The sequence below is a fragment of the Solanum lycopersicum genome, chromosome 10, assembly GCF_036512215.1.
Source record: "Solanum lycopersicum chromosome 10, SLM_r2.1".
NCBI classification, from domain to species: domain Eukaryota; kingdom Viridiplantae; phylum Streptophyta; class Magnoliopsida; order Solanales; family Solanaceae; genus Solanum; species Solanum lycopersicum.
Genome location: NC_090809.1, coordinates 50,860,798 through 50,883,576, shown reverse-complemented (window position 1 = coordinate 50,883,576; position 22,779 = coordinate 50,860,798). Strand labels below are relative to the sequence as shown.

General features: G+C 35.0%; 2 protein-coding genes across 2 annotated transcripts; both read left to right on the top strand.

Moving 5' to 3' along the window:
- Window positions 1-8,129: 8,129 nt before the first annotated feature.
- LOC138338899 (uncharacterized) lies at window positions 8,130-9,098 on the top strand. The gene has a single exon (XM_069289983.1). It carries the CDS (start codon window positions 8,130-8,132, stop codon window positions 9,096-9,098), a length of 969 nt encoding a protein of 322 aa, XP_069146084.1.
- A 5,920-nt stretch (window positions 9,099-15,018) lies between these two features.
- On the top strand, window positions 15,019-15,654 carry LOC138338898 (secreted RxLR effector protein 161-like). The gene is made up of 2 exons (XM_069289982.1): window positions 15,019-15,438; window positions 15,541-15,654. Exons 1-2 carry the CDS (start codon window positions 15,019-15,021, stop codon window positions 15,652-15,654), a joined length of 534 nt encoding a protein of 177 aa, XP_069146083.1.
- Window positions 15,655-22,779: the final 7,125 nt, after the last annotated feature.

The window sequence follows — 22,779 nt, the reverse complement described above, 5'->3', positions numbered from 1 at the left end:
AGAATAGGTAGAGATGAACCATGATTTGTAGATATTCATACACCTTAAAATGGCATAGTAAAGGCAAAATAAAATAAAATTTAAACCAACTAATATAAGATCAAAATGACATGTGCTTAATTTACTATACCCATGTTATGCTAAAAATGACCACGAAAACATGCACCATTGAAAGCTTACCCACTTAAAATTAAACCAATCTCCTTATGATAAAGCAAGATAATCAACGATAGTGATAGCTAAATAGTGAAGACGAACAGTGACTAAATGGAAAGTTTATGTCATTAGGATTAAGATACAACAGAATACTAAGCAAAGACAACAATATATTTATATTTAGAATAAAATTAAACATTTTAAACTAGAGCAAAAGCAGTAGCCTAAAATTAGTATAAATATCACTGTTTTTGCTAAAATTAGGCATGAAAACAATAAGAGAGATTTTTCCTTTATCTCTTTTTAAAGCAAATTCCACATCTTCAAGCAGAGAAGAAAACAAGCTTAGGCAACAAAATACACCATATGAATTTAGCACAATTTTGTGACATATTTTTGATAGAAAATGAACATGCTTGTATATAACACCAAACCAACTCCAAATAGGACTTACACCCAAATGTTTAATCATATACAAAGAAAAGATATTACTTGCTAAAACTTGTTAACCAAGTCCTAACATATGAAAATGCAAACAAAGTTAGCACATAAAAGAGAACTGAAGATAGCACATAATAAACAGAACGACATAGAAGAAACTGAATTTAAATGAAACAAAAAAGATTCTACCTCTTTCTGGACAACGAACTGAGACGGGAACGAGTAGGGGAGCGACCTTCCACTATTCTTCTATTGCAGGAGCTCAGATTTAAACAGCAAGACCCCCCGAAAAAAATTCAAGCGAAACCAAAAAAGTGACTCTTTTAAGCTATATTTTCTATCGGTAGATTAAGACTAACTTCATACCTCTTCTTTTGTTCAATTTCTTTTTCCCAATATCCCATTCAACCTCTAGTTTTATTTATTTTTTTTATTTTTTTTCAATCCCTGTAATTATCTCCAACCCTTTTCCTCAACTGAAACTTTCGAACCAAAACCAAACCTATTCAAAATTCAAACCTCTGAATTTTTTCCCATTTAGGCTAAACACCTTTCCCTGAAGCTTCAACCCCATTCCGAAAGAAGAAGGGGAGGACTCTTGGAATGAATTTCAGAGTCTTGGCATTGACGTGGAATGATCTCTCGCTGGCCAGGACGGGGTAACAGTTGGAATTGCAAAAATTTTGTACAAGGATTTGAAGAAGGAGACGTTGTAGCGTTCTGGGTTTCTTTGTTTTGGAAAAGGCCGGGTCAGGAAAAAAGTGGTGGGCTGGTGATGAATTGGAATAGGGAGGGATCTGGATTACTGATTTCTGGAGAGTGAGTGGGCCGTCTGAACATTTTAGCATAAGAGCCCGAAATTGGTTTCACAATGGGTTGAAAGAAGGATTAGATATTAAGCTAAGGATTTGACCAATGGATTACAATCTTGGCCAAATGAATTTCAAAATTTAACCAAATTGAGTTGATTATCAAATTCGGCTAAAATTTAAATAAATTGAATTGGTGTTGGTTAATTAACGAGGTTCTTAATTTTAACAAGACAAAATAGTTAACTTAATTATAACTAATGACTCAAAAATGTAAACTAACAATTAGTCAAAATTAATTTAGTAAAGTATTAAGTAAAAAGTCATAGGATTATAAAAAATTCATAGGATTTATGTTTTGAGAAAAAAGTCATATAATTATATTCGTACTTTTAAAATCTAGTAGTAAACAAAAGGGCTGATTTTGAGTTGAGTTGAGACAAGGTGAGTATATTTTCCTTTTTAATCAATTCAAGCTAGTGTTTATTTTTAGAATTCTCTTCCATGCTCGTACTTTCAATGTAATTGAATTTTATTTGGCCTACATCTTTTCATGATGCAAATACAAGTAATAAGGGTCATCAACATGCTCTCCATTAATATCACTTACAGTCCTAATTAGCTTTGGTGAGTCTCCTTATTTTTGGAGGGTTCAACATTTATTTTCCAGTTAGTTAGGATGTTGTGGGTCTTGTCCCGACTTCCATTATAGTTATTAGATGCTTCACATACATTCGTTGTTGGCAAGTGTTTTCCCATCTCTTTTGTAATATTTTAAAGACATAAGTTGAACAATTAAGTTGAGTATTTTAGAGTATACTAAGTTAAACTATTCCATAAATGTTATCTTTATAAGTTGAGTTTGAATTTGATATTTCTATTTTAGTTGATATAATGACCTGCTTTCATCGTTATGGAAAATCCAACAGGAAAGAAATTTGGGCTTGAAGTAGTGACTTGAAAATTTCTAGCCTTGGCTAGATTGAGACGAAATCTGAGTCATGTGAAGTCTAGGGAAATTTGGTAATGCATGGGGGAATCTAATTAAGAATTTTATCACATAAGTGGATATTCAAGACGTTAAGGAGCCTATACAGCTTTAAAAAATCGAAGTCGGGTGAGTAGAACTCCCAAAATTGATCTTGGCGCGAAAAATGTAGTTTTAGAATATCCCAGATTGAAAATGTGTTGTGAAATGGGAGATTGAAACTCAAATTTTGAGTTTTTGCCTTCGTGCAAGCCGTCAGGGCGAGGTTAGTTCTGCTAGGGCTGGATTGTTGTGGCCGAACAGTATGAAATAAGTTGGGAAAAACCTCAATTTCGTTATTTTCGATAAAACTTCATTCGTAAGAGTTGCGAGATGGCCCAGAGCACTTCTTAACAGTTTTCCCCGATATCTAACGCTAAAGTAAGAAAATTACTCCCCTAATTCATATTTGATTTCTAGAACTTAATAGGTTAGATAATTATCATTGGGAGATAGTTTTGGCATGAAGTTGATCATGGGGGGAAAGCCCTAGTGAAGGTTAAGATCATGGGATTGGTTTTGGGTGATTGAGTTTGTTATAATTCTGGTAAATTAGATCTTATTGTTGATCCTTGAGTTAAATTACTTGTTTATAGACCAAGAACATGTTGAAAGACTAAGGAAAAGAAAGATCGAGCATCTTAGGAGTAATCAAGATTGGTTTCGAGGTAGGTGATGATTTTATTTCCTGTTGTGTGATATATGCTGAATAATTGCTTCATTATATGAGTGCATGCATGTGAATAGGGAATGTGAATCAATCTAATGAAATGATGATCTGCGAACATTACATGCCATGAACATGTTACTTGACTGTACAATTTGAGTATTGTTCATTATGATGTGGTTGTGAATGTGGTTGTCCTGATTGAATCGTGTGTCACATCTCGACACATATATTGGATCAGATGTCATGTTCCAACACATATATATTTGATTGAATGTCACATTCAAACACACTAGCAGTTTGGGTGTGAGTTCCATGAGAGGACCACTTATGATTGTTACATTCTTGGTTACCTGTCATATTGATATTGAGGAATTGTACGTTGCTTCTAAAATGAGAACTGATCTTTGTAAATTTGTTAATACGTGTTTACTATGTTTTAATTTTTTGTTGTGTATTTTGCTTATGGGAGTAGCCGTGTGATCTTACCAATACATTGTGTTTGTGTATTGATACTGCACTTGTTTTTTCTTTGTTGAGTACCGGGCATCTTCAGGCATGCTACTAACCGACCTCAGTTAAATGATTATTGATTGCGATCGGAGTAAGGGTGAGACAGTTTTTCTAGGCTTCATGGATCTTCTATTTTTTCATCCATTCCTTTCGGACTCAGATTTTATAATTAGACTTATATATAAGTTAGTTTTGTGGTTGCACCCATTTTTCTTCGACTTGTCCTTAGTAGAGTTTTGGTACATTGACTTTCAAGTTCTCAGAGTGGATTCCCTCAATAGTTATGTTTACTTGTTTGTTTAAGCTTTCAAAGTTTACGGGAACTCCATATTTTTCTATCATTTAAACTTGCTTTTTTATTTTTAAATGCTTAGTTTCTTGTTAAATTGCTTAGTTTGATTATAGTAATTGTTCTCCCACCAGAGGGTTAGTGTGGGTGCCAAATCACGTCGGTTTGGATTGACACTTTAGTAAGTCTTCCGTTAAGTAATGAGTTAGGCCAACGTTTCACTTGTGGACTAGAAAAAGTTCTCGAGCTTCGGCCACGTCTAGGTGTAGGCTCGGGGCGTGACAAGTACATGGAAGATCGACGTCTAATTTAGGAATTACCCTCCGACATTGCCGTAAATGCTACCCTTCTTTACATTTTTCCAACGGTCGACAATAAGTGAAACTCTGTGAGATTCATTGTGGCGATCTTTTCTGAGATCGATTCGGCAATTGGTTATATGTTTATTTTGGTTGTTATGTCAGTCAACAACAATGTTCTTGTGGTATCATTCTGAACTTGGAGTTTGGATATTTTCTATGAATCGAATATCAATATTGATAATTCATGTGTTTGTGCTTGATATATGATATTAGAAAATGTATTTGGTTGTTGTATTTATGAATATTGATCCAATGCCAATGAAAATGTATTCCTTTTTGCATTTAGAAAAACAATTTGGAATTTTGTTTTGCAATAGAACACTAAGCTTGAAAAATCAGATTGAAATAATCTATGGTCTTGTGAATTTGCATCGTTATTTTTGGAGGAAAATATTGAAGTGGTGCTAAACAGGAAAGACATGGACTAGGGATTTGAATAGTATGAGTTTCTTTAGTGTAGCTGGTTAGGTTGGTTAAAATAGATAATTGGGAGAGTGCGTAAAAACATTTTAAAAACTTAGCTTTGAAATATTTTTCAAAATAATTTTTTTTGTGGGGAGGGGCTGCAGTTGGAGGAGGCAAAAGAATCTTATCGCTTTCTTCGCTTAGATAAATGTTCCTTCTCTCAATGAGTTTTTATAACTCAACTCACTCTCAGCAATTGTGCATTTCCAATTAGGTTTGGTGCTTTTGTGTCTTCATATGGGTAAAACATTGAGTTTTAGTCCTAATGTACTATGGTGATGATATGATGATGACTATCATAAAGTTGAATACTTTTTTTTACTGAAAGTCATAAAAATTTTCCAATTAATTTACTCCATTCTTTTATGGGATTGTGGTAGCAATACATACATAATATGTATGGAAAATGACAAGTAGTTGAATGTGTTATTATGAGTGTGGTAAAATTGTTGTAACTAAAAGGAAGAACATTATGGATTCTTAAGATGGTCCTTCAAATGTGAAGGTAATTTTTATCCATCAAAGTGGTATGAAAAGATATTTTGCACATTGTTGTTGATGAACCCAATTTGAAAAGATTTGTAGGTTCTCCATCAAAATAAAGAAATACAAAATGATAGTACATTTGGTACATTTGACCTCTTAAAGTGATTTCGAGATGAGTCACATAAATTTGATAATATCAGAGCATGAGAATAAGTTCATATACAAATGGTTATGGTCCATTTCTCGAAGAATATGTGACTTGTGTTCATCTGGACAAGAAGATGTTCATATATTATTAGATAAATGTCACAATTTACCTCTACGAGAAGTTTGAGAGATGGAAGATAGATATTTTGACATAAATAATTATTTGATCATATACTTTGAGTACTACACAAATTAATGTGGTACGTTTTAATATGAACTATTGGAGGACAAAAACAAAATTATTTTCTATAAAGGTTGTGGTCATGACCAAAATAAATGTTGTTGTGGCAACACTAATTTATCACTGGTTGTCAAGAAATAAGTCTAGCATGTTTTTGGCGAAAATCATCGTTCAAATATACCTCAAACATAAACGACATCCTTAAAGTATCATTCTTAGCAGAAAATGTTCTTGAAGTATTTAAAAGTAAACAATTTTCATCATTATACTTGAATTTATTAGAAAATAACAGATTCCAAAAAAATCAATTCATTCCTCACATTTATTATTTTTAGATGCATCAAAATACTATCGTGAACTTGAAATTGAGTTTAGGATTAATTTGATGTTAAAAATATTGTTAGTTGAAATGTGTTTCTTCTTAATTGAATATATTAGCAAAAATATGTTTCTTCTTAATCGAATATGCTAGAAGCTGCATTTTTTGGAGACTTCCTTTTCTAATAATGTAGAATGAAACTCAAATAAAAGATATAATCAATATTTTGATCACTTGTGTATTAGATTGATCCAAAAATCTATTGATCTAAATACAGTTTGACTATGAAAAAGGTAAAGATAATTAAGCTCCACCTTCGTTCCATTACTGAATAACAAAAAGAGTAGATCATGTATGTTCACACCTTCCAAACATTTTTTGTTTCACTAAGCAATAGTGTCTAAGATTTTTAATATTTTTTTTAAAGAACTTCTTATATCATAAAATGAAATTATGCAGGAAAACTTTTGTTGATAGTCACATGAACTGCTCATGTTTTTGTAGGATGCCTTAGTTTTTTTATGATATCTAATAGAAGGATGAAAATTGTTCATTTAAATACTCGAAGAATAGTTTTTTTTGCCAAGAATAATACTTTAAGGATGTAGTTTAAAGTTCGGGTATAGTTTAAGGATGTTTTTGGCCAAAAACTCTAATAATTTTAACCATAATAATAATAATTTTCTTCTTGAAGGAGATGGTCACCATAAGAATGGCATTGTGAAATTTCGGGAAGTACACAAACTTAATTAAGAGTTTCAAAAAAATTTATTTTTTACTATCGAGAAATAAAATTAGTTTATAATATTGATATTGTAGTAAATCTCAAAAGAAAATTTTTAAGTTTCAGAGGAACCGAAAGGCATATTATATTGAGATTTGTAATTTATTGAAATATTAAATGTCTTCAGATTACTACAGTCAAAGTGGGTTATGAATATTTACATAAAAGGTTACCCACCTTTCTCTTTTTTGTTGTATACAAATATAAGCATGATGATGCAATCGCATGCAAATATAAATTAGAAGTTTACTACAATAAATTATTGGAATTAATGCATCAAAGTTTAGTCTTCTGGAATTTTCTCTTGTGTTTCAAGAATTCTCTTTAGAATTTCATAGTACATGTATCTAGTAAATTGTGATACATGTATTTTAAGTTATTTGTGAAAGACTTTTTGTTTTCTATTTTGAGTAGTATAAATAGTGATGTAGTTGATGATTGTAATCATGTCAAGTCGTCATAAGTAGTCTATAATAAACTTGAGCATTCTTTAAAGATACTATTTTCCTTCCATATTTCCTACAAATTGGTATAGAGCATGTGTTCGTTTTTAATCTGGTGTTAGGTGAAGAAAAAATATATGGCATTCAAAAGAAATGAATGTGTTGATTCTTCAATTGTTATTACTCCATTTTTTGATGGAACTGATTTTGAATGCTGGAAGATAAGAATGAGAACACTTTTGAAAGTTGAAGGTTTGTGGACTAATTTTGGAAATGGCTTTGAAGAGCTAGACAACGATGGTGATCTTATACCAGCAGAGATGAAAAATCTTGAGTCTAAGTATCGTCAAGATGCAAAAGCCTTGAGCAAAATCCAAATGGGAGTCTCAAGAGCATAATTTACAAAAATTGCTACTTGTGAGACTGCAAAGGAAGCTTGGGATTCTCTAAAAGCTGAGGTGTATGGTGACGAAAAGGTATGCACTATAAATCATCAAACTCTTAGTTGAGAGATTCAAAATTTAAAGATGATAGAATCTGAAAAAATTGATAAATATTGCACAAAAGTAATGAATATTGTTAATGAAATGATAAATCATGGTGATACCATTTCTGTTAGTTTTAATAATTCAGTTTAGTAAATTAGAGTTCTGTTAGAAAATAAATTCTTATTTGTTTTGTTTGTCCTAGTCTTTAGGAAGTAGTTTAAACATGGGTTGTTACCTAGTTTTTAAGAGAAAATCTTGTTCGATAGTTACTATATTTTAGCTTAACGTTTACTATGTTTTTGCTTAATAGAATGACTGCATTGCAGTTTTTTTTCAGTCAATAAAAAAATTCTTTTCCATCAGTCCTCTCTTTTTCTCCATTGTGTTTTACTCACAAAACAATATATCTCTGGAATTTGTTTCTTTCCTATCAGTGGCATCAAAGCTGCAGGTTAGTTTCAAAAAGAAAACAAAGAGTGATATTGTGAGTTTATGGCTTCAGAGAGTAACTTTGTGCGAGCAACCATTCCTCGTTTTGATGGTAATTATGACCTTTGGAGTATGCTGATGGAAATTTTTTTACAGTCAAAAGAGTATTGGCAAATTATCAAGGATGGCATCAGCGCTCCAACGGAAGTCGAGGCTTTGACGAATGCTCAAAAGATGGAGTTCGAAGCAAGAAAGTTGAAAGATTTGAAGGCAAAAAATTACCTCTTTCAGGCTATTGAGCGTCCTACATTGGAAACTATTCTTTGTAAAGAAACTTCCAAGGATATATGGGACTCCATGAGAAAGAAATATCAAGGTACTGCTAGAGTGAAGCGCGCACAACTTCAAACCTTGAGAAGGGATTTTGAGACTTTGCAGATGAAGGAAGGAGAGTCTGTAATGAGTTACTGTGCTAGAATGATGGAGACTAGCAACAAAATGCGATTCCATGGAGAGAAGATGAACGATGTCACAATTGTTGAAAAGATATTGCGCTCTTTAACGCCGAAGTATGATTATGTTGTTTGCTTCATTGAGGAGTCAAAAGATATAGATGAGTTATCGCTTGATGAATTGCAAAGCTCCTTATTGGTACATGAACAGAAGATGAATCGAACTTCAACTTCTGAGGAGCAGGCCTTGAAGGCTTCTACTTTTATTTCTTCCAATTCTAGAGGAAGGGGTAGAGGTAGAGGAAGAGGAAGAGCAGATCATGGAAATAGAGACGGAGGCAACAAAGAAGGCTGTAGATATTTTAGAGGTAATGACTACGGTAAAGTCAAAGAAAGGTATTTCGATAATTCTAAGGTAGAATGTTATCGTTGTCATAAATTTGGTCATTATCGTTCTGAATGTTATACTAGGCTGCCTGATGAGAAACAAGAGAAGTCAAATTTTGTTGAGAACAAAGAAGGAGAAACTTTGTTAATGGCAGTTCATGTTGAAAAAGAGCCTGACCAACAAGCTCTTTAGTATGTGGATACCGGTTGTAGTAACCACATGACTGGAAGTAAGTCTTCTTTTACTTATTTAAATGAAAGCTTCCGATCGACAATTAGTTTTGGTGATCTATCTACTGTGAATGTGACGGGAAAGGGTAATATAAATTTTAGAACCAAAAATGGGTGTGTGGAGATCATATCTTATATGTTCTATGTTCCAGCTTTGAAAAGCAATTTGCTGAGTGTCGGTCAGCTGTTAGAAAAAGGATATGTCATCATCTTAAGGAATGATGCATGTGAAATTTCTAATTCTTCCAAAGGAATTATTGCTATTGTGAAAATGAGTCAAAATAGGTTGTTTCCTTTGAAGATTGAAAATGTTCATTCTTGCTCTATGGCAGAAGTGAAAAACCCATCATGGTTGTGGATTTTTGATATGGTCACTTGAACTTTGATGGCTTGAAGATCCTTCAAAGGAAGAGTATGGTGACGGGGCTTCTGAAATTGTTGTTCCCTCCCAAGTGTGTGAAGATTGTGTTGTTGGCAAACAATATCGTTCTCAGTTTCCGAAAAGTAAGTCATGCAGGGCCAAAGAGGTATTGGGGTTGGTACACTCAGACATTTAAGGGCCAATAACACCGATCTCGAGTGGAGGTAAAAAGTATTTTATTACTTTTATTGATGATTATTCCAGGAAGACTTGGGTGTATTTTCTGCAAGAAAAGTCGGAGGCCTTTAATGTATTTAAAATCTTCAAAGCTCGCGTAGAGAATGAGACTAGAAGGACTGTTAAGAACCTTCGGACAGATCGCGGAGGAGAATATTGCTCTAAGGTATTTGTTGATTTTTGTGAGACTAGTGGCATTTGGAAAGAGCTCACAACAGCATACACACCGCAACAAAACGGTGTGGCAGAGAGGAAGAATAGAACCATTCTCAATATGGTTCGTAGCTTGCTGGCTAGGGGAAGAGTTCCAAAGGAATTTTGGCCGGAAGTAGTGAATTGGCGCAATTACATCTTGAATAGATGTCCCACTTTTGCTCTTCGAGAGGTTACACCTGAGGAAGCTTGGAGCGGAAGGAAACCGGCAATAGACCACTTTAAAATTTTTGGGTCCATTGATTATGCACATGTCCCAGAAGAAAAAATAAAGAAGCTTGACGATAGAGGTGAGAGATGTGTTTTTATTGGTGTTAGCGACACATCCAAGGCGTACAAGCTGTTCAATCCTTTGACAAAGAAAGTTGTGATAGGCAGAGATGTCATTTTTGATGAACAAAACACTTGGAAATGGAGTATGGAGAAGTCTACTCCAATTGCGTTTGATACTGGAGCCGAAGAAGTAGATGTGATGCTTGAAAGTGCAGAGAATTCAGCTTCTACAGCTGCTGGAATTCTACCAGTTGTTGCTGAAATTTCACCAACTGCTGAAACTGTACCAGCAACTTTAGAAGAAACTGATGCAGCTGAACAACCTCTTCGTCATGCTCGCAGAAGGCCCGCGTGGATGACGGATTATAAGGTAACAGGAATTGATGTTAATGAAGATGTTTCCCATTTTGCATTGTTTGCAGATTGCGATCCTACAAATTTTGAGAATGCTGTCAAAGAGGAGAAATGGAGGAATGCTATGGATGATGAGATTGATGCTATTGAAAGAAATGGTACCTTGGAGTTATCAGATCTTCCGAAGGGGCAAAAAACCATTGGTGTCAAGTGGGTCTATAAGACAAAATTAAAAGAAGATGGTGGAATTGACAAGTATAAGACGTGATTGGTGGCTAAGGGATACAAGCAGGAGCATGGTGTGGACTACACTGAAGTGTTTGCTCCAGTCCCAAGGCATGACACCATTAGAATGGTAATTGCCTTGGCGGCACAAAATTCGTGGCCTATCTTTCAATTGGATGTCAAATCAGCTTTTCTACATGGATACTTGGATGAAGAGGTATTTATTGAACAACCTTCTAGTTATATTAAAATTGGAGATGAGCATAAGGTATACAAGTTGAAAAAGGCTCTCTATGGACTAAAACAAGCTCCACGAGCTTGGTATAGTCGCATTGAGGCTTACTTTCTAAAAGTTGGTTTCCTGAAATGTCCATATGAGCACTCTCTTTTTGTTAAAATTGGAGAGTTTGGGAAAATGCTCATTGTGTGTTTATATGTTGATGATCTTATATTTACCAGGAATAATAGTGCCATGTTTTCTTATTTTAAGAAATCTATGATAGATGAATTCGAGATGTCTGATCTTTGTAAGATGCATTATTTTCTTGGTTTTGAAGTAGTGCAATCTGATGATGGTATATTTGTTTCCCAAAATAAATATGTGCGGGAAATTTTAAACCGATTCAAGATGAAGAATTGCAATTCCGTCGATACTCCAGTTGAGTTTGGCCTAAAGCTAAACAATGTTGGTAGAGGAGCTAAGTGTCACGACCCGCCAGATACCCATGCAGTTCGCGACCTGCCTAGGCAGCCCACACCAGTCAGCAGACCAAGGTGCAGGCGCCCAAGCATGCAGCAGTTGGAGGGGCAGCCGTTACAACAGTTTCGACAATTTCAGCCGTTTCAGCTGTTACAGCAGTTACAGCCGTTACAGCTGTTACTGCAGGTGGAGAGGCAGCTGTTACAAGCCTTGAAGAGGCTTGTTCAAGGCCTCTAGGACGTGGGGGCACACTAGTCAAGGCTAGGAGTCCTTTTTGGAAGACTTAGACATTCTTAGAATGTAGTCATGCCTTGAGTGCATGAACATAGGGACTTGTATAGTTGTATTTAATTACTCTTAGTCATTAGAGTAGTATAAATAGTAGGGTCATTATATTTGTAAAGTCATCGAATAATTCAATTGACTAATAAGATACTAGTCCATTCTTCCAAAATCTGTCTTTGTATCTCTTTCTTATTTCTCTTAGCGATCCAAAGTAGTGAAAGGGTTACTTGAGTTTGCGAGATCGTGAAAGAATCGTGAGCAAACCGTCAAGTTCCGCACGGAGTATTGTCCAAATTGAAAAGTCTGTGATAATTGGTATCAGAGCAGGTCCATCGTAAGAGAATGACGAACGAAGGAGACGGCGCTAGCAGCACCCCTAACGTCCGTACTGATGGTGGCAAGAAGAACAAGGAAGGGAAGAAGCAGCAGACGGGTAATGAACCCAATCTGCCTGTACTTCCCCCAAGTGTTCCTCCACCAAGTGTTCCTACACCAAGCGAAGGGCAAACATCTCTCCCTCCCCAAATTGTCGATGAAAGTGACGAAGACACCGACGAGGAGTACGTGGACGTTACTGTCGGACCGGAGTGGATTGCAAGGGTCGAAATGGCGAGGCAAACTGTTGAGATCATAGGCCAGCGCTTGAACAGAACGGACAGAAATCTCAAAACTCTTGAAGAGTACTCCCTTGAAGAAGTTGAGAGCGTCCGGAAGGAGTTGGAGGCACACCAGCGAGCCGAGTACGAGACAAAGGAGGCCATTACTTCCCTAGAGTTCAGGCTTAGGGGAGCACTTGGCGCAGTTGAGTCGCTTAAGGCCGAAGTGGCAGCACTCAAGGAGGATAGAGAGGTTGGTGGATCCTCATCACATGACCGGGAAAGGGAAGCCAGAGTTGAGGCGCCCAAGCCACCAATCTTCAAAGGCGTCCGTGACGCGCAAGACGTGGATAATTTCCTTTGGCACTTGGAAAATTATTTCAAGTGTATGCGGGTCCGTAGTGATGTGAACAAGATCAACATTGCTGTGTTATATCTTTCAGAGTTGGCCATGCTATGGTGGAAGCGTAAAGAGTTTGACATCGCAAAGGGGACATGCGCGTTGAACACATGGGAGCAGTTCCGTGTGGAGTTCAAGAAGGCGTTCCTCCCTAGAAACGTTGTCTATGAGGCAAAGCGCAAGATGCGGGAGTTGAGACAAAAGGGTAGCATACGCGCGTATGTGCGGGAGTTTACCACCCTTACATTTCAGATTCCCAACCTCATGGACAACGACGCATTGTTCTACTTCATGGATGGGCTGCAAAATTAGGCCAGAACGGAGTTGGAACGGCGTCAAGTCAGGACTATAGACGATGCCATCACGCAGGCTGAAGCCTTGACAAACTTCAGGCAAGAGAAGTCTATTAGTGCCGAAGAGGACGATGAGGTAGGCAGTCATGATGATAGTGGGGAAGACAGTGGCGAAGGCGAGGAGCAAATTCTACAACCCAAAAGGTGTGACACCTACGGGTCCAGCGGCAAGAAGCCCAAAGATCGTGGCAAGACGGTAAGGGATTTCAAGGATGGTTGCTTCATATGCAAAGGGCCGCATGGTTACAAAAGATGCCCTGAACTGAAAAGTCTTGGTGCTATCCTTCGTGAGTGGAAGGAAGAGAAATCCCAAGAGGAAGTCAGGGAGACTAAGCAGTTGGGCGTGGTAAGCCTATGCGGAGCTGCGATTGAACAACCATCGACGAGGCCAAGGCAAGATAAGCAAAGGCAAGCGGAGTCGAAGCATGCTGATAAGGGACTTGCGAAGTCTATAGCGTGGGCTCAAACAGTCGACATCACGGTCAATGGGCAGATTGCTCGTGCGTTGGTCGACATCGGTGCGGAGGTCAATGTTATGACCAAGGCGGCAGCAACGAGGTTGGGGTTGTGATATACTTCAAGCAACGCCCAAATCAGGACTGTCAACGCATCACCGACTCCTATAGTTGGAGTTGCACACGGGGTGAACATCACGGTAGGCGATTGGCAAGGGAAAACAAAGTTCATGGTCGCCCCCATCAATATGTTTGATGTTATTCTTTGGCAGAAATTCTTCCAGCAGTGCCATGCAGTAATCGATCCTCATCTCCAAAAATTGACAATCATGGAGAAAAGAAGGAAATATACAGTTCCCATGGTGAAGGCGCAGGCGACGGAGGGACAGGCTTGAGTGACAGCTATGAAGCTCGAGAGGGTCGACGTGAGAAGAAGGTTAACAGCGGAAGCAACCATTGCCAGTTTGAGATAAGACAATGGTGCTGGAAAGACCTTTCCACCGCGCAGTAAGAGGGTTCCGAGTAGGAATGCTGACGTGATAAAAAAGCCGTCGGAGCACTTGCCTCCGTTGAAGGAGGAAGTTCGGAAGATCGGGTCGAGAAAGGTCGGGACATCGATGAATAGGCTGCTCGAAGGGATTGATCGAGTACGCGAGTTGATGGTCGCCTGGTAGAACTCAACGCCGATACGGACGCAATGCGACGCGGTCGTCGCATCATCAGGTGGGGGAGTTTGTCACGACCCTCCAGATACCCAGGCAGTTTTTGACCTGCCTAGGCAGCCCACACCTGTCAGCAGACCAAGGTGCAGGCGCTCAAGCAGGTAGAAGTTGGAGGGGCAGCCGTTACAACAGTTTCGGCAGTTTCAGCCGTTTCAGTTGTTACAGTAGTTACAGCCGTTACAGCTGTTACTGCAGCTGGAGAGGCGGCTATTACAAGCCTTGAAGAGGCTTGTTCAAGGCCTCAAGGACGTGGGGGCAGACTAGTCAAGGCTAGGAGTCCTTTTTGGAAGACTTAGACATTCTTAGAATGTAGTCATGCCTTGAGTGCATGAACATAGGGACTTGTATAGTTGTATTTAATTACTCTTAGTCATTAGAGTAGTATAAATAGTAGGGTCATTGTATTTGTAAAGACATCCAACAATTCAATTGACTAATAATATACTAGTCCATTCTTCCAAAATATGTCTTTGTATCTCTTTCTTATTTCTCTTAGCGATCCAAAGTAGTGAAAGGATTACTTGAGTTTGCGAGATCGTGAAAGAATCGTGAGCAAACCGTCAAGTTACGCACGGAGTATTGTCCGAATTGAAAAGTCCGTGACATAAGGTAGACAACACACTCTACAGGAAAATTGTAGGTAATTTGATGTATCTTACTGCCACAAGGCCCAACATCATGTATGGTGTAAGTCTTATAAGCAGGTATATGGAGAGCCCGACGGAAATTCACCTGCTAGCTGCCAAGAGAATCCTTCGCTACTTACAAGGAACTAAGGATTTCGGTTTGTTCTACAAGAAGGGTGAAAAATCTGTTTTGATTGGTTTTGTTGACAACGATTATGCAGGTGATCAAGACTACAGAAAGAGCACTTCAGGATATGTTTTTGTGCTAGGCACAGGGGCTATTTCATGGTCTTCCAGGAAGCAAAAAATTGTCACTTTATCGACCACTGAAGCAGAATTTGTTGCTGCTACAGCCTGTGCTTGTCAAGCTATTTGGTTGAGGAAAATTTTTGAAGAACTACAATTCAAACAAAAAGGAGCAACTATAATTTTCTGTGACAACAACTCTGCCATTAAGCTATCGAAAAATCATGTTCTACATGGAAAAAGCAAGCACATCGATGTGAATTATTATTTCCTGTGAGATCTCAATAAAGAAGGAACAGTAGCTGCAGTATTGGCGAAGTGAAGATCAGTTGGCGGACATTTTTACTAAACCTCTCAGGTCTCTCCCTTTCCAAAAGCTGAGGAGGTTGATGGGCATCCACACAATGGAAGAGTTCAAGAAGCTGAAGTTAAACTGAAGCTTGAGAACTTTCAGTTTAAGGGAGGGTGTTAGTTTTAATAATTCAGTTTAGTAAATTAGAGTTCTGTTAGAAAATAAATTCTTATCTGTTTTGTTTGTCCTAGTCTTTAGGAAGTAGTTTAAACATGGGTTGTTACCTAGTTTTTAGGAGAAAATCTTGTTGGATAGTTACTATATTTTAGCTTAACGTTTACTATATTTTTGCTTAGTAGAATGACTGCATTGCAGTTTTTTTTTCAGTCAATTAAAAAAATTCTTTTCCATCAGTCCTCGCTTCTTCTCCATTGTGTTTTACTCACAAAACAATATATCTCCGCAATTTGTTTCTTTCCTATCAATTTCGGACCAACAAGTTGTGGAAAAGATTCTTGTTAGTATCAAAGAAAAGTATGATTACATTGTTGTTATCACTGAGGAAACGAAAGATCTTTTTAAGCTTTCCATCAAAGAGCTAGTTGAATCATTTCATGCACACGAAAAGCGAAGATTTTTTCGTGAAGATCAACCCAAAGAGACGACTTTCCTATCTAACAAATGAGAATTCTCAAAATTTCTCAAAAAATCAAAAGAAGAAGAATTACAAGCCAAAAAAGAAGCAGAATCATGATGGTTCTTCCAAGAAGGTTGATGAAAAAGGTGGAAAAAACTCTAGTCTTTATTGTAATGTTTGCAAAAAGACTAATCACACTGCAGAAAAATGTTGGCACAAAGGCAAGCCCAATGTAACTTTTGTAAAAAGTTTGGCCACATTGAAAAGGATTGCTGGCACAAGAAACTGGAGCAAGCAATTTTTTGTGAAAAACAAGAGGAAGAAAGGGAAGAAAATCTTTTCTTTGCTTCTAAATCTGGTGCTTCAACAAAAAGCAATGAATGGTATGTTGATAGTGGTTGTAGTAATCACATGACTGGAGATGAAAAGACTTTCCTCTCAATTAATAATAGCATCACTACTAAAGTGAGAATGGGAAATAGCGCCTTAGCTGATGCGAAAGGTAAAGATACTATTTCGATCAACATGAAAGGAAGCAATAAGAAAATTCATGATGTCTTTATCTTCCTGACTTGGAAGAAAATTTTCTTAGTGTTGGTCAACTCATGAAAAATGGTTATTCTGTTGTGTTTAGAGATAATTATTGTAGGATTTATGATAAAATTGAGTCAAAATCAAGTCCTTGTTGAAGTAAAGAAGATAAAAAGAAACTTCCCTTTGCAATTTCATTACAATGCATTTAAAATGAAATTGTAGATGATTCATGGCTTTGGCACAAAAGATTTTGTCACTTGAATTTTCATGGTTTGAAGCTTCTCAAGCAAAACGACATGGTGCAAGGCCTTCCTAAGATACATACTGAGGTGGATCCATGTGAAAGTTGCATAATGGAAAAGCAACATAGGAAGTCTTTTTCAAAAGGGGTGTCTTAGAGAGCAAATGTGCTTTTGGAGCTAATCCATATCGACATTTGCGGACCAATGAAGACTTCATCTCTTAGAAGTCAAAGGTATTTTCTAATCTTTATTGATGATTTCTCGAGAATGACTTGGTTTTATTTCTTGAAAGAAAAGTCATAAGCATTTGCTACATTCAAGAAATTTAAAGCCCTTGTTGAGAAGCAAAAATGTTGCAGCATCAAAACTATTCGCAGTTATAGAAGAGGTGAATACACAAGTCGAGAATCTGAAGAATATTGCAAAAATGAAGGCATTCAGAAGAAACATACAGTAGGGTATACTCCTTAACAGAATTGTGTATCTAAAAGAAGAAATAGAACATTTGTTGAAATGGTCAGAAATATGATGAATGAGAAAAGGTTGCAAAAACATTTTTGGCTAGAAGTAGTGGATACAACAATTCACATCCTTAACAGGTGTCCAACAAAGACACTAAAGGACTACACACCAGTTGAAGCTTCGAGTGAAATCAAACCTTCTGTAAGTCATTTTAAAATTTTCGTGTGTAATTGTTATGCTCATGCACCATATGAGAAAAGAACAAAATTTGATGAAAAAAGTCAGAAAAAATGTATCTTTCTTGGTTATAGTGATGTGACAAAAGGATATAAGCCTTTTGATTTCAAAACTAACAAACTTGTTGTTAGTAGATATGTTATTTTTGATTTAAAAAAAACATGGAATTGGGAGGATAAGAAAATAGAGAATACTGCTATCATATCTTCAAATCAAAAAGAGCATGAGAAATATGAAGATGTCTCTCAAGGGAGAGAAATCCCAAATTCAGATGATAGAGAACCGCCTTCAAGATGACAAAAAATATTGAGTGACATTTATCAAATATGTAAATTTGCCGGTGTTGGGCCAGAAAATTATGAAGAAGCAATAAAGCATGATGTTTGAAAGAAAGTCATGGAAGAAGAAATTTTGATGATTGAAAAAAATAATACTTGGGAGCTTGTGGCTATACCTAAAGAAAGAGAAGTTGTAAGTCTAAAATGGATTTACAAATCAAACTCAACCAGGAAGGAAATATTCAAAAATCACAAAGCAAGGTTCGTTGCTAGAGATTTCACACAAAAATTAGGTAGTGATTTTATGGAAATTTCTCTCCAGTTGCTCGTCTTGAGACAATTAGAATTATAATTGTTGCTGTTGCACAAAAAAATGGAAGATATTTCAACTTGATGTTAAATCTTCATTTCTGAATGAAAAACTTGATGAAGAGATTTATGTTGAGCAACCTCAAGGATTTTTTGTTCAATGGGGAGAAGAGAAGGCGTGCTCTTTACGGGCTGAAACAAGCTACAAGAGCCTGGTACAATGAAATTGATACATACTTTTTGAAAATTAATTTTAAGAAAAGTAAGAGTGAAGCCACTTTGTATGTGAAGAAAGAACATGGCAGCATTATCATTATTTGTCTCAATATGGATGATCTGCTCTCTACAAGAAATGATGTAAAGATGATGCAAAATTTCAAGCAAGATATGATGCAAGCTATAAAAAGAGTGATCTAGTGTTGCTAAATTATTTCTTGGGCATCGAAGTTTTTCAAGTGGAAGAAGGAATTTTCATTTCTCAAAAGAAGTATACTAAAAGTATTTTTCAAAAATTCAAAATGATGGATTGCAGGTCTGTAGCCATACCATTACAAGCAAATGAAAATTTTAGAAAAGATGATGGATAAAAGAAAGTTAATAGCTCACTTTATAGGAGCTTGATTGGAAGTTTGCTATATTCTACTTCAACAAGGCTAGATATTATGTTTGTTGCTAGTTTATTATCCAGATTCATGCAAGAACCAAGCCAAGTGCATTTTAGATCTACAAAGTGTGTTCTACGATACTTGTAAGGAACAATGGATTATGGGATAATGTACAAATTAGGTGGAGATTTGAACTTAATTTTTTATTTTGATAGGGATTGGGCTGGAAGTATAGATTACATGAAGAGTACTTCTGGTTATGCTCTCTTATTTGGATCAAGTATTTGTTTTTGGTTATCAAAAATACAAAGCGTTGTTGCTCAATCCACTATCGAAAAAGAATATGTTTCAGCATCCAAGGCTACTTCCCAAGCTATTTGGCTTAGGAGAATATTTGAAGACATTGGTGAAAAACAAAAAAGAGGAATTGTTTTGTATTGTGATAACAAATTAACAATTGCAATTGCCAAGAATTCAGTCAGCCATGAAAGATCAAAGAACATTTCCATACAATATCTATTTATCCGAGAAGCAAAAGAGAAAGGCGAAATTCAGTTACATTATTGTCAGACAAGAGAAAAAATTTCTGACATCTTCACCAAAGCACTTTTTAGAAATTGTTTTTGCTATCATCGAGAACACATTGGAGTTATCAGGCAAATGCATTAGGGGGGGGGGGTGTTAGAACTAATGCATCAATATTTAGTCTTCCAAAATTGTCTCTTAGTTTTTCAAAAATTCTCTGTAGAATTTCATAGTACGTGTATCTAGTAAATTGTGATACATGTATTTAGTTATTTGTGAAAGACTTTTTGTTTTTTATTTTGAGTCTTACAAAAAGTGATATAGTTGATGATTGTAATCATCTCAAGTGATCTTAAGTAGCCCATAATAAACTTGAGCATTCTCTAAAGATACTATTTTCCTTCCATATTTCCTACATAAATATCAGTTGGCATGATCACTCGTTTTCCATTTAAACTATGCATACGAAAAGTAAATCATTACTTAATAGTGAGAAGATTCCTAATTTTTTCACTTGATGTCCATAAAAGTAGCTAATCAAAAAATGCATGTGAGAAAAAATCACTTAATAGTGAAAAGAATCCTAATTTTTTCACATGAAAGCATTACTCTTTCCTTTCTTCACTAATCAAAGTGAATTTTTTTTTGCAATAGCCTAGGACAGTTTTCAATAGAATTCTTTGAGTTCAAATAGTGACTTTCAGTAGTATATTTAGCATGTAATAACTTTCAAGTACATCTCAATTACAACATTAATTTTTCTTAACCATTTACATTTTATATATTGTGATGCTTTTCATAGTATGTATTGTGATGCTTTTCATATAATGACTAGATTGTTGTTTTAGAAGTTACATTTCACATGATGTGAACTACTACATTATTATTATTATTATTTCTCAATTGACATCTATTGGACTATCTACCTATCTTTCTAAAGAAGTAAGGTCTATCTTCTATATTATGTTAGACTTCACTTGTAAAATCATAATGAATGTATTGTGTATAATAATAAGTATTAATGGACGTATTTATTAATGTCATAATACATAAATATGTCTTTTAACTTGGTTTTGAATCATATTTATGTCATTCAACTTTGGATGTGCACAAGTAGACACTTAAACTTGTATAAAGTTGAACGAACAAACACACATGTCTTACATATCATCCTACATGTTATTTTTTGTCATATGTGGTGTCCTATGTGGATTGTGCCATGTAGGACTCATGTGTTTATTATTTGAAAGTTGGATAGTTAAATTGTCTGTTTGTGCATTATGAAAGTTGGAGATCAAAGTTAAAATTTGATGTCAAGTTTAGGATTCAATATATGTATTATGCCTTTATTAATTATTGTCATATATGTGTAACATTTTGTTCTTAGGACCTCAATTTCTTTCTCAAAGAACCTGCAATATGTACATTTAAAAAATGGTTGGTTCAATTGAACAAGTAAATTAGTCTACACATCCACCTCCGAGTATAGCTTCTTTAAACATGCATTTTGGTGTAATCACCTAACCATTAGTGTGTTTTTACCTATTGAAACAATTACATATTATACTATTTTTTTTCTCTAAGTCATTTAGAATGGTATTATCGTACTTGTTCTTATGATTTTTTTTACGAAACAGAAAAATATATGTTTTTATTATCGTATTTGATAGATGTCTTTATAGTTAAGTACTAATAAAAAGATTATCCTATATTATTGAACAAGTTTACTCTGGTTAAATTTGAGAAACATGATGAAAGACCGTCTTCCATAAAATGAAATAACATTATTTGAATGTTATTGATGATTATTAAATTTCAATGGTACATACTACACTGCTCAAATTTTATAATAAATCTTTAAGTATGTCAAGTGATCACATAAATTTAGTCATTGTGATTAATTTATCGTATATATCAAGAGCAACAAAAATATTTAGATTCATTTATTCTCTGAGGAATGCAAAATGTACCATGATGTATTAGCTAATACACATACAAGTGTTTTGATATTCATTTTGGCAAACATATTTTTTTCATGCTTAATTTTATTAAAATTATGTTTTGCGTATGCAAGTATTTTCAAATTCGTTATTTACGTTAAAAAGAGTTTTCTTCTAGTTTATCAATACCATTTTATAATTTAAATACATTGTTAAGATCATTTACCTGTATGAAAGTCAAATTGATCATATAAAAGAGATTCCATTTAGTATGAATAAGCAATTGAAAAGAAGAGTTTGCATATGAAAAATATAGTATTAAAAAAATAAAGTGAGAAAAGAAAACATACTTGTCAACAGGAGTATCAAATCACTTTCAATGTACATAGGCCAAAGAATCATAACAGATTCTGCAATCCTCCTTAGAGTAGCAATGGAACCTGCACTTTTTTTGCACTTGCTATGCACTATAAATTCATATATTGACATTTTTGAAGTTCGATTAAGAACATTTAGTAACGCAGTATTTACTAATGAAATTTTGTCATCCAACCTAAAGATTCAAGTATTTTTCTTCTATTTTCAGGACTCTCTTCCAGCGTGTTTTTCATATTCATTTAGAGTTATCTTGCCTAAGAACAAAAAATTCACTTTTATTAGATTTTTTTCACCACTTTTATTAGAATTAAAATGTGACAATATCTACCAAAGAAGCTTATATTAAAGGAAAACTTTTGTTTCCACTTGCATTACAATTTTATTTCCTCACTGATCAAATTAGGAACTTTTTTATAATAGCCTTTGATTGTTTTCAATAGAAAATATTAGTGTTCAAATAGTGAGTTTTAATAGTGTATTTAGCATGCAACGACTTTCAATTACATCTCAATTTCTAACATTAATTTTTCTTATCCATTTGCATTTTATGTATTGTGATGACTATCATAAATTGACTAGATTGTTCTTTTAGAAGTAAAATTTCATAAGAGAAGTGAACTAATGCAGTACTTATTATTTCCCAATTGAGATCTATTTACTATCTATCTCCCAAAGAGGTAAGGTCTACCTACTATATTATGTTAGACCTCACTTATAAAATTACATAGAGTATATTATGCTATTATTGATAATAATTAGTATTAAAGGACGTATTTATTAATTCTTGTCATATATGTGTGACATTTTTCTCTTGGGACCTAAATTTTTTAGTCAAAGAACCTCCAACATGTACATTTGAAAAATGGTAGGTTCAATTGAACAAGGAAATAAATCTACATCCACCTTTGAGTATAGCTTCTTAAAGCATGTATTTTGGTGTGATCACCTAATCATTAGTATGCTTTTACCCATTGAAATAATTTAATATTGTAATTGTTGACATTAATTTTTGACCTAACATTTCAAAATTTTCAATTTTTAAGTTTTATTTATTTAATAGTTTAAAATAAATTTTTTTATAATTTTAAATAAGTTTATCGATAACTATCCTTATTTATCAAATTTAGAATATTTTATTAATTAATTTTAAAATTGTAT

Coding starts and splice junctions, on each gene's coding strand:
- LOC138338898 (XM_069289982.1), top strand. CDS start 15,019: ATGGAGAGCCCGACGGAAATTCACCTGCTAGCTGCCAAGAGAATCCTT. Junction 15,439..15,540: donor GAAAAAGCAAGCACATCGAT/GTGAATTATTAT, acceptor TAAACCTCTCAG/GTCTCTCCCTTTCCAAAAGC.
- LOC138338899 (XM_069289983.1), top strand. CDS start 8,130: ATGGCTTCAGAGAGTAACTTTGTGCGAGCAACCATTCCTCGTTTTGAT.